This window comes from Babylonia areolata, chromosome 25 (assembly GCF_041734735.1).
Source record: "Babylonia areolata isolate BAREFJ2019XMU chromosome 25, ASM4173473v1, whole genome shotgun sequence".
In the NCBI taxonomy this organism is placed as follows: domain Eukaryota; kingdom Metazoa; phylum Mollusca; class Gastropoda; order Neogastropoda; family Buccinidae; genus Babylonia; species Babylonia areolata.
In genome coordinates this window covers 14,132,766-14,145,265 of record NC_134900.1, presented here as the reverse complement: position 1 = coordinate 14,145,265, position 12,500 = coordinate 14,132,766, and the positions used below count along the sequence as shown (strand labels likewise).

General features: G+C 44.1%; 2 protein-coding genes across 2 annotated transcripts in view; one reads left to right on the top strand and one right to left on the bottom strand.

Annotated features, from left to right (window-relative positions):
- Positions 1 to 11,419, bottom strand: part of LOC143300048 (scavenger receptor cysteine-rich domain-containing protein DMBT1-like) — a 36,614-nt gene extending 25,195 nt beyond the window's left edge. Inside the window, exons 1-2 of the mRNA XM_076613601.1 lie at positions 11,403 to 11,419; positions 5,525 to 5,671 (exon numbers count right to left, since the gene is read on the bottom strand). Of these exons, the coding sequence (XP_076469716.1) occupies positions 5,525 to 5,671; positions 11,403 to 11,419 (164 nt within the window). The remainder of the gene's footprint in view (positions 1 to 5,524; positions 5,672 to 11,402) is intronic.
- A 344-nt stretch (positions 11,420 to 11,763) lies between these two features.
- The window catches only part of LOC143300047 (scavenger receptor cysteine-rich domain-containing protein DMBT1-like), a 20,477-nt gene continuing 19,740 nt past the window's right edge, over positions 11,764 to 12,500 (top strand). The window contains exon 1 of the mRNA XM_076613600.1: positions 11,764 to 11,826. Within this exon, the coding sequence (XP_076469715.1) occupies positions 11,764 to 11,826 (63 nt within the window). The remainder of the gene's footprint in view (positions 11,827 to 12,500) is intronic.

The following is a 12,500-nucleotide window of genomic DNA, read 5'->3' as shown; positions in this document are numbered from 1 at the left end:
GGTTCCACGAGTCGTCGCACACGGTTCCCCAGCTTGTCGACAGAAATTATTATTAAATTTAAGTGATGGAAAAGTCGTTCGCGTTCGTTTTTTTGTGCTGAAATAATTGCAGAAAAAATGGCACAAAATACACACACACACACACGGTTCCCCAGCTTGTCGACAGAAATTATTATTAAATTTAATTGATGGAAAAGTCGTATTTATCTAAAGAAAACAGTCGTTCGTTTTTTGTGCTGTAACATCTTTCGTATCATCGTCATCGTCATCGATCGTCGTCGTCGAAGTCGTCGTTGTGACAAGATTATGTGCGCCATAGTAATTATACCATCATTGCCATTATCATCATCATCAGAAGCAGCAGCAGCAGCTGTAATAGTAGCAGCAGAAGCAGCTTTACCATCATCATCAACAGCAGCAGCAGCAGCAGTAGTAGAAGCAGCAACAACAACAACCCACAGCGGCAGAAGCAGCAGTAGTAGTGGTTGTAGCAGCAGCAGTGTGTTGTCTTTGTTGTACTGATGTCGTGGTGTCCTTAGTTTGTCGTTTCAGATACAAGTGACTTAAGAAGTGGAAAGCAATGCGCGAGCGGGCAGGGAAAGGGGTGGCGCTACACTTTGGCGACACACCGAAACACTGTAAACATGCTATGTGTGATATACAAAAGAGAGAGAGAAGAGGGGGGGGGGAGAGTGGGGAGGAAGAGGAAGATTGAAGAAAGAGAGGGACAGGTGGGGGAGAGAGTGGGGTGGAAGGGGAAGATTGACGAAAGAGAGGGAGAGAGAGACAGACCGGGAGAGAGAGCCAGAGAATGACGGAGGCAGAGAAAGATCGACCGAACGATCGAAATTCTATGAAGCAGTTCAGCCACCCCGTGACCTACAGAGAGGCCAGGACCATCATCCACAACCGATACCAGAACCAGTGGAAGAGAAGGCTGGGTGCAAACAGTGGTGTCGATCCAATCCACCAGCTCCAGAGACACCAGCAGACAGTCCTCTTCAGACTGAGAACTGGCCACTGCCGACTACTGAGTCACCTTCACCGTATGAAGATCGCCCACACTGATGAGTGTCCATGTGGCACTGGACCCCAGACCCCTGAACACATCCTCCAACACTGCCCAACCCATGAAGCTCTACGGCGTCAAACCTGGCCAGGGGGCATAGAGCTACAGGCGCAGCTTTGGGGAGACCGCCACGACCTGGAGAAGACCGTGGGTTACATCGTGGCGACAGGGGTGACCGTCTGACGCAGCCAAAACATCGAACGCAGAAGAAGAAGAAGAAGAAGAAGAAGAAATTCTACGGATTAAGCACAATAATCAAGGTTGTTCATAAAATGAAGAAGAAGAAAAAGATTAAAAACAAGAAGAAGAAAAAAGGTAAGGGAAAAAGAGGAAGTAGAGAGAGACAGAGAGAGAGAGAGAGAGAGAGAGAGAGAGAGAGACAGACAGACAGACAGACAGACAGACAGAGACAGAGAGAGGCAGAGACAGACAGACAGACAGACAGTCAGACACTCACCGTCCGTTGTAGTAAACTTCTAAATTCCCTTCCCATGGGTGAGCGCCCGTTAGCCTGATGTCAGCTGTCTGCACACACACACACACACACACACACACACACACACACACACACACACACACACACACACACACAGAGGGTATATTTACTGAATGACAAAGAGAAAAACAGAGAGAGAGAGAGGGAGGTAGGGAGAGAGAGGTTGGGATGGGATATGACCAACGATGAAAAAGAAAATCCGACTTATTTGAAAATGGATTGAACGGTTGGTTCATTCCAACAATAATCGATGCAACTTCGCGATGAAACAAACAACAAAAAACAACAACAACAAAACAACAACTGCGCAATTAAATGCTGATAGCAATCCGTAACATCTCGTTCTTCTCCGCCCCTCCCCTCCCCCCCTCCAACCCTCCTCCCCCCTCCCCACACCGCCTCTCTCATTTTCACTCCGCCTTCTTTCTTTGCATGTTCTCGATTTCGCTATACTTGTTCACAAATACATTCCTTCCCACAGACTGTTCCCGAAAATTGCATGTTACTTTTCACAAAACAAAGCCATTCCTCGGGTGGTGTGTAGAGATTGCTTTTGTATATTCCCCTTTCACAATTACTTCAACTTATACATGACGTACATACACGAACGTGCACACACACACACATGTATGCACGCATGCAGGCATGCACACACACACATGCACGCTAGCGTGCAAGCATGTACAAACACACATGAACACGCTCACATTGTGAGTCTAACTATTGAATATCACTCCGAAAGTGGAGAGACTTAAATCTTGGAAGAAAGTGGATGATGCATGAATACTTTGTACGTGAGCTGCTTTGCTGTACTTACATCTCACCCGGTTTGCTGGCTTTGCTAGTAGTATATAAATGAATAAAAGAACAAATGAATAAATAAATGAATGGATAAATCAGTGAATGAATAGATAAATAGATAAAAATTACCCGCGATACAGAAGTGTCCACCTCTTTTGTGTGAAGCTACGAAAGGAGTACATACATTTTTCTCGCCGTCTGCTTCTTTCTTAGCTCTCTTGTGCGAAGGCGCAAACGGACCTATAAAAGTCGTCTGCGTCTCTTTCTTTCCGTGTGCAGAAGAGGACGAAATTATTTTTCAGTTCAGTTCATGTGTGTGACAGCAGGAGACACAGGAACAGACCATGTCTTTTAACGTGTCCAGGTAATTTATTCATTTAATTGAAATAAATAAGAACCACCGTACGTTTTATCTACCAACTGCGATAATTCTTCGATCAGGGTGTGGCCAGGAACTGAGCCATGCGCGCTGTCAGATTTCAGCCGATAATCGGTATACGTAGTTGTGGTTATTGTTGCTGTTGTTGTTCTGAATAACGTCGAGATTCGAGATTATTTTACATGAATTTTCACAAGCAGGAAAAGTTTCAGTCATGCGACAAGTGAATCGGTCTGTGTGATAGCAAGGGGAGACGGGTGCCAGATTTGGAACGAAGCAGAATCGTGTCTTACAAGTTAAATGCCCACGCTGAGTTGTCAATAATTGTTGTAGTGCTTGTTTACATCAGTTAATTAAGACAACGCAGGGCGTAATTCCTGCCCTCAAGTTTGAATAGAATAATTATGTCGAAGTATGCAACAGACGTTCGTCAGTGCAGAAGGACAAAAAACAAACTGATCAACCCCACACATAAGTGCTTCAACTTTTGTTTTATGTCGTTCGAGGAGCTTTCCGGGGTCATAGGCAAATTAAGGGTCAAAACAGTCACGTCAGGATTTGCACCGTTCATTAATAAGTTTTTGTTATCATTTTACCCCCTCCCCCACACCCCCACATCCCTCCCTCATCGGTGATTGTGAAACCGTTGCCATGTATATCATGTTTAAAAAAAGGGGGAAAAAGAGAAGTTTTTAAATTTAATAAAGAAAAAGATGATAAAAAAAGAAGAAAAAAAAAAGAAAAAAAAGAAAAGAAAGAAATTTCGATGAAGAAATCTAGTGCTGAATCCACAAAATTATTCCGAAAAACCTCCTAAACTCATTGATTTTATTTGTTTTTTGTTCTTTTGTCCTGTTTTTCATTTCTTTTCGTCTCTCAAAAAAAAAAAAAAAATTTGTTCGTTAGAACGGGTACACAGACTGTATGTATATAAATGTTTGTGTGAAATGATGCCTTTGAAAAACGAGTGACTGGTTTTTACACACATAATAATGAATTATTCATTGAGTAAGCGGCCTTGATTTTCACAGTGGATGTCATGGCTTTCATCGAGCCTCCATTTTTCTGTTTTCTTTGGATAGATCTATGCAGAAAAAGTGACCTGTTCAGTTGTTTAACCTGTTAATCTGTCTCTATGCCTGTTATCTATTTCTGCTTGTTTGTTTCAGTTGATTTACATACAGTTACCTGTTCAGAATTTAGAAGGTTATCAGCTAACCTTCGTCAATCTGCCCATGTATCTGTTTTGTTTGTTTATTCAATGTTTAAAAGGGCATCTGACTTGTTCATTGATTTATTCATTAATTTTATCTAGTTTTACTGATAGAAAATAAAAACACGTAAATGTCTACCTTGACTGTTTATGTGCTGTACATCATTGCTACTTATCTATTTCATTTTTTTTTTAAATCCAAACATAGATCTGTGTGCTATATTTAGCACTTTTTCTTTTGGCGCAGAAATAAGACCGATCAGCCCACGGGTATGCGGGGGACAAACTCTGCAAAGAAGAGAATGATGTTGAACGACATGGATTACTTCCCGTGAGTCACTTCGTCTGATTCACATCTCTCTTCTCTTCTCGTCCTCTCGAACATTTTATTGCCTGTGTGTTCTGTTTTGTTTGCTTGCCTGTGTTTATATGGTTGACTGTTGTTGTTGTTGTTATTCTTGTTCTTGTTGCTGTCCTCTAACCTCTAAAAAAATCCTTCATTCTCTTTGGCGTACGACACAAACACAGACACCATGCAAAGACAACAACAACAACGCGCGCGCACTCACACACACACACACACACACACACACACACACACACACACACACACACACAGTCCCTCGAAATTTTTTGTCTCTCCCGCACCGCCTCCCTCCTTTGTAGAAAAAAAAGAGTTGGTTTGCTTGGTAAGATGGGTTTTTCTTGGCTTGATAGTTGTTTAGTTAGTTTGTAGTTGGTTGGTTGGTTGATCTGTTAGTTGATTAGTTTGTTGCAGTTAGTTGGTTGGTTTGTTGACTGGTTGGTTACTTAGTTACTTAGTCTGTCAGTCAGTTCGTTAGCTTTAAATGAAAGACTGCCGGTCTGGAAACTTAAAAATAACTTCGCTTTCACCTGCCTTACCTGCACTGAGATGATAAGCGCAGCGTACAGTGCGCACCAAAGCAAGCCGTCTCGAAGCGCAAGTGTAGGCAGCATATTCACCTGTCACCTGGACAGACAGAACAGTTCACATCATTATCAATACACACAATATCATCCTTCTTTTTTTCGTACTCGTCCTGGTACCAAGGATTAAAGGTGCAGTTGTACGCACGTGTGTTAGCAGTATATTCACCTGTCACCTGGACAGACAAAACAGTTCACATCGCTATCAATACACACAATTCCTTTTTTTTTTTTCGTACTCGTCCTGGCACTGATGATTAACCCTTTCACTGCCAAACTCGCATTTATGCAGCAGTTAGGTAGAGGACCCATGTCACTGAAGGGTGACCAGATCATGGGTCTGTTATCCTTGAACCTACTGCTTTTAATGTTCGGTGGTAGGATAGGCCATTATTTTCCACACATCGCAGGGAGAATTCCCAGCTAGTCTTAAACACCATATTTTCTGTGTTAAAAGCACAAGGGAATTTTGCACTCTAAATTGACTGGCGGTGAAAGAGTTAAAGGCGCAATTGAACGCAGCGTTGGCCAATCCAGAACATATCTTCAGGTAGTAAGTGCTCAAGATCGACTTTCAGTCTTCAGTTGCTCAGGGAAAGCTCCCGAGCCTCAGCGTACAGACTGCACACCGGGGTGGTGAAGAACGCTCCCAGACAGACCCTGGGCCCCTGATGATGTTTAGGGTCTGAGGTTTTCAGGTAGGACGGCCTTGCGGAGTCAAAGACCACGCTGCCATAGTCCGGTTTGGAGCTGCGGACCAAAGCTCTGTACAGGAGGAAGGAATTTCAATCCGGTCCCCAGTCCGTGTGGGTCACTTCGCGAGAGATGTCGAGTGCTTTTTGGCATGGTGTTTCCGGGTTCTGGATGTGGCAGAGGAAGTTCGGTTTCTTGTCGAAAGTGACTTCCAGGAACTTGGCGTCAGTGACGACCCGAGTGATGTCTTTTCCGGGTCTGAAAATTGTTCTCTGAGGTTGTGAAAATGATTATGCAAGAACATATAATGTATGTATGTATGTATGTTTGTATCTCTGTCTCTCTCTTTCTCTCTCTGTCTTTGACTCTGTCTCTCTCTCTGTGTGATAGCTCTGTTACACGTTGAGGGGAATGGAAGGTGTGGAGAAGGGGGAGGGGTGTGGGTGTAGACGGACAGAGTGGTGGGAGTGGGGGAGGGGGGAAGAGCGAGAGAGGGGGGGCTAGGGATGGGTCTGGGGGGGGGGGGGCGGGGGGCGTGGAGGGGCGGGGTGAGGTGTGTGTGTGTGTGTGTGTGTCCCTGTGTGTGTAGTGTACGTGTGTTGATGTTTCCCGCAGCATTTGATAAGGCTCTCATGGCCTGACCAGCGCATTGGGTCCGTGCATGATTCAGTCAGGCATCTGCTTCACCCCTCACCCCCCCTCCCTCCCACACACACCCCTCCCTCCACCACCACCACCACTCATTGCTTCCTCCCTCCCCTTGTCCCCTTTAACAAAAAAAGAGAAGAGGACGCGCAGAACGAGGGTGACAGTCCGCACGTACTGGCGCCTCCTCGACACTCAACCCATCGTTCTTGTTTTCTGTCAGTGGGTCTCCCTGCCTCGTCCCGATGAGGCAAGCAGCCAACTCACCAGCATATCTGTCCATCACTGGAACCAGGAAGCAGGCAAGCAATCAGTAGGCCTGTCAGATATATAAACGGTTCTCTGGGAATAGCGATAATGGCAGTCATCAAGCTGATGAGTTTTATATTTCTCTGATTTTTTTTTTCTCTGTTTTTTTTTCCCCCGCTTCTAAACAGACGCGTGCGCGCGAACACACACAAACACAGACACACACAGACACACACACAGACACACACACACACACACACACACACACACACACACACACACACACACACACAGAGGGGGTGGGGCAGAGAGAAACACGCGCACAGTCTCTCCCTCTCTCTCTCTTTCTCTCCACGTCTCTGTCCGTCTGTTTCATATGTCTGTGTCTGTCTTTCTCTCTCCCCTCCACCCCTCTCTCTCTCTCTCTCTCTCTCTCTCTCTCTCTCTCTCTATATATATATATATATATATGACTCTGTTCTTTTGCTCAACGTCTATCCATATTTGTGATTTTAGACGAAAACCCGTCATCTCCCCCACCCCATCCATGCCTTAAATCATCATTACTTTCCCTGCCCCTCTCTCCTCAATTAGCATTTTAAAAAAAGAAGAAAAAAAAAGAATATAAACGAAATAAAACAAACTAACTAGTCAACCAGTAGAATTATAACAAAGACCCAGTTGGGCTCCAAATTAAACTCTGAACTATTTCAAACACATGTTGATTATCATATAAGACATTTCTAATGGAAGCAGATGGGACTGCAGATTTGTAAATGGCATAGGTAAATATGGTCTTAACTGTTCACATTTATGGATGATATGCACGGGGGAAATTTCATTGCCGCAAATGCAAGTCACATTAGAAGTATATTTTTTTTTTATGGCATCTAGTCGTAGTCTGTATATTAGACTGGTGAGCCTTCTGCTACTGTGGTGTCCTTTTGTTTTAAAAGAAAACCAGTGATCAGCTTTGCGCGAGCTATTGTCAGTATTTTCTCTGTCAGGGTCAGACTCATGTTTTAGTTTATTGACATGGTTCCAGCAGGTTTTCTCCAGTAGAGAATAACCTCCTTAAAATGAATATGGAAAACGAATTTCTGTGGCGTTGTAAATGTTCATTGCGCCTTTTTTTTCGCACAACGATCCACCCGCTTATTTCATGACTCCGTGTGTGTGTGTGTGTGTGTGTGTGTGTGTGTGTGTGTGTGTGTGTGCGTGCGTGCGTGCGTGCGTGCGTGCGTCTTTCTTTCATTTCTACTTTTTACTTTCGTCCTTTTTGTTTATACTTTCGTTGTTTCTGTCCTTTTTTTTTGTTTTGCTTCCTATCTTTTTATCTTTATTTTTCTGTTTTCTTTTCTTATTCACTCAGGGTTTTTTTCGCCCATTCTTCTTGATGAGTATTTCTGTGTCTGCGTATTCATTTTCCCTTCTCTTTTCTGTTTTCTTTCCATGTTTCGTCATCGTTTTTTCATTTTTCATTTCTTCAGTCAAAATCATTGTAACATCCCTTTATCAGTTTATGATAACACACACACACACACACACACACACACACACACAACACGTTAACACACACACATACACACACACACATACATACACAAACAACACGCAACACGTAAACACACACACACACACACACACACACACACACACACACACACACACACACACAACACGTAACACACACACACACACACACACACACACACACACACACACACAACACGTAACACGTACACACACACACACACACACACACACACACACACACACACACACACACACACACACACACACACACCACGCAACACGACACACACACACACACACACACACACACACACACACACACACACACACACTGCTGCTTTCTTTCCATATTTCGTCATCTTTCTTCCATTTCTACATTCCTTCGTTTTCGTTCGTTCATTCAGTTATTCTTTCTTCCTTCCTTTGTATTCTTTCTATTCGGCCCCTGCCTAAAAAGGAGTTATCTTCTTCAAGGAGAACATTATTTCGAGCAAAGCAATCCCATAATGCATGTTCTTTAAGATGATATTCAGCCGAAATAGTCTAATCAGGAACGGTGGCGACATCTTGCAGCCGAAAACGCAGAGACGGTGAAAACTGTGATTAGGGAGTGGGAAGTAGGGGTGGGGGGACCTGAATAATGGAAAGGGATTAACATTTTCTGTCCGTCACGTGATAACTCTATTACACGTTGAGGGGAATGGGAGGTGTGGGGAAGGGGGTGGGGTGTGTCGACGGACAGAGGTTGGGAGGGGTGGTGGTGTTTGTGGGGAGGAGGGGAGCGAGGGGGCGAAGGATTGGGGGTGTGGGAGTGTGAGGGGTTTGGGGGGTCCAGGAGATCAATATGTGTAGCTGTGGTCGGATTAGTTTTCAGGTCATCGCTCGGACCGGTCTGCCAGCCTCTCTCTCTGTCTGTCTGTTTCTGTGTGTTTGCTGTCTGTCCAAGTCTATCTGTCTGTCTCCCTGTTTCTGTCTCTCACTATTTCTCCTTCCGTCACTCGTCAGCGTCTTTGATATTAGCCTCTATCCGTCCTTCCTTCTACGCAAGCACGCGCGCGCTCACACACACACACACACACACACACACACACACACACACACACACACTCACACTCACACAATAACAACAACCCAACCTACCTCCATCTACATATACACGCACGCATGCACTCGCGCTCGCACACACACACACACACACACACACACACACACACACACACTTTCCGGCTGTAAGGACATTTCAGTTACAAACCACTAACCCCCAACCCACCCCCACTTCCATCTCAAAAACAAAAAACAAAACAAAAAAAATCTAAAAAAGAAAACACACACACACACACACACACACACACACACACACACACACACACAGAGTTTCCGGTTGTAAGCACATTTCAGGTACAGACCCCCCCCCCCCCCCCCCCCCGAAACCCGTCCCCCCAACCCATCCCCACTTCCCATCTCCAGAATAAAAAGAAAAAAAATCTAAAAGAGAAAACACACAAAAACACACACATACATGCACGCACGCATGCACGCAAGCACGCACACACACACACACACACACACACACACACACACACACACACACACACACACATATATATATAGTTCAGAACCTCTGAGGGGAAAAAAATCAATGAAGTAACAGTAGAGGACCTGAAGCAAAAAAGTGTTCAGTGTCCGGTGAAAATGACCACATAAGCGAAAGTCTTGAATCAGATGATAGAACACAAAGAAAACGTAGGTCCAAGAGGAAAAAAAGAAATACACCAAAAACAACACTTAAACTAAATAGAACAAACAAACAAACAAAAAAACCCCACACACACACACACACACACACACACACACACACACACACACACACACACACACAAGAAGAAGAAGAAGAAAAAACAACAAAAAACCAAGAATGACAAACTTTGAACAGAGATGAAAAATGTGCTTCTCTGTCTCTCTCTCTCTCTCTCTTCTCTCAAAAGAAAAAAAAAGAGTTGCAATGGGGATTTGTATCATGGAGCTGTGTGTGTGTGTGTGTGTGTGTGTGTGCGTGCGTGCGTGTGTGTTGTTGATCAAAAGTATCCAACCTTCAAAACAACCAGTCAAACAAATAAACTGTCAACAAACAACAGACAGACAGACACACACACACACACACACACACACACACACACACACACACACACACACAGCAGACCAAAAATTATCGAAAATCGACAATAAGTGTCGACCATCATTCGTAGGAAAAACAAGCCACACAAACTCACCTGGCACAAACTCTGGAACCAGCTGTTTCGGATGATTAAGGCGTGTGGACTTTAGTTTCAGCGTCACAGAGCATTATCTAAACGAATCACTATTCTTCGAGGAAACAACCCACCGCTCTGACAAGCTATCGACTTAAAGGTGCGCACAAACCCCTCAGGATTTCTTTTTTTTTTCTTTCTTTTTTTCTTTTTCTTTTTTCTTTTTTTGCGTATAAAACTTGGGCTGAATGTTCGTTTGAAACTTGGGTTGATTTTTTAGTTCAAGTTTGGGTTGATTTTTCGTTTAGAATTAGGATGATTTTTCGTTTCTTTGCTAAACATTGGTTCGCAAGTACATAATTATGGAGGTTGACTTGAACGCGAGCTCGTTGTTTGAAAGGCACGTGCGCACGCGCGCACACACATACACACCTGTATTCGAACGTGGATACACACATACACTAAAACAGACAGAGATAGATAGATAGATAGATAGATAGGTGGGTAGGTAGGTAGGTAGATAGACTGAGAGGGGGAGGAGCATAGTTACATTCTACTGGTTTTTGTACAGAGACATTCTATTTCTTGTTGTCACCGGTTAATTTGATATATATAAAAAAAAGGTTCACGATGGGGGGTGGGGGTGGGGGGGAGGAGCCAAAAGGATATACACCTACCTACATGAACGACAATGCAAAACACTCCCGCAATGTCCCGTTTCAGTTGCAGCCGCCTCTGTCCGTGCCGTATCTGGAATCCTCAGGTTGAATCTTTCCTATTGAGTAAGGCCTTCGTTTAGAACAACGATAATAGTGCATTTATTTTGCGTTTTCAAACCTCTCAAAGCGCTTTACAGCAACACATCAGACACAAACACACTCACACACATATACCTACGCGCGCGCGCGCGCGCACACACACACACACAGATAAATAAATAAATAAGTAAATAAAGCTCTTTGAGCAAAATCATTTGGTTAGGCGCTTTAGATAAATATTATTATTATTATCATCATCATCATCATCATCATCATCATGTAACACCAGCAATAAATTTTTTTGTGAAGTCTTTGTTGACTGCTGTTCATGCATGCAGGAGTGTGTGTATCAAATTTCTAGCAAACCTGTATTTAGAAGCCATCTCTGAACCATAACGCGCACTTCCCAGTCATCTATCTATTTATCTGTTTATCTGTCTGTCTATCTATCTTAAGTTTGGGCTCTTTTGTAAACATTTATACGCTGAGTTCTGTTTTAATATATCTTATACATGTTTGTGAAGAAGAAAAAAAAATAATAAGGGTCGTCTGTGGTATTTTCAGCCGCTCAAAAGATACACGGAAAGACAGTCTGTCAGAATGTAGATTTCCCTTTAAAAGAAACGGTCCATATCTGGCCTTAAATCGCCAGAGAACTGACCATGATGTCTTATCGCTTCTGGGTCGTGTGTTGTCTGTTGTCTGGCTAGTGTAGTGCTGTGCTTGGATGGTGTGCCAGCTGAGCCTGATTTGGAGACTGTCTCTGGGAGAAGGCCGAGCCTCTGTGGTTGTGGGTGGTGTGTCAGCTGAGCCTGATTTGGAGACTGTCTCTGGGAGAAGGCCGTGCTTCTGTGGTTGTGGGTGGTGTGTCAGCTGAGCTAGATTTGGAGACTGTCTCTGGGAGAAGGCCGTGCTTCTGTGGTTGTACTCCCAGTGTCACAGACCCGCCATGTTGTCGTCGTTGCTGTCTGTATGGCTCTGTTGGTGCGTCGGTTTCCTTGGTGCTCAGGTTTGTCAAGCGAACGTTGTTGATGCAGTTTAAGTTTGTGTGTGTGTGTGTGTGTGTGTGTGTGTGTGTGCGTGTGTGTGTGTGTCTCCGTGTGTGTGTGTTTGCCCGTGTGTGTGTGTGTGTGTGTGTGTCTGTGTGTGTGCGCGCGTGTGTGTTCATACGACGCGCGCGCGCGTGTGTGTATTTGTTTGACCAAGCGGTTGACTGTAAAGTTCTGATTCGTCCTGTCGAACGCATTTTGTGCGGGAATGTTGGTTTGTGTTCGTATGTGTGCCCAAGCATGCACAACATATATTATTATGCACAGACACAGAGACAGACACACAAACACACACAAATACACAGACACACACACACACACACACACACACACACACATAGACACACACACATAGACGCAAACACACACAGACACAGACACATAGGCACACACACAAACACACACAGACACAGAC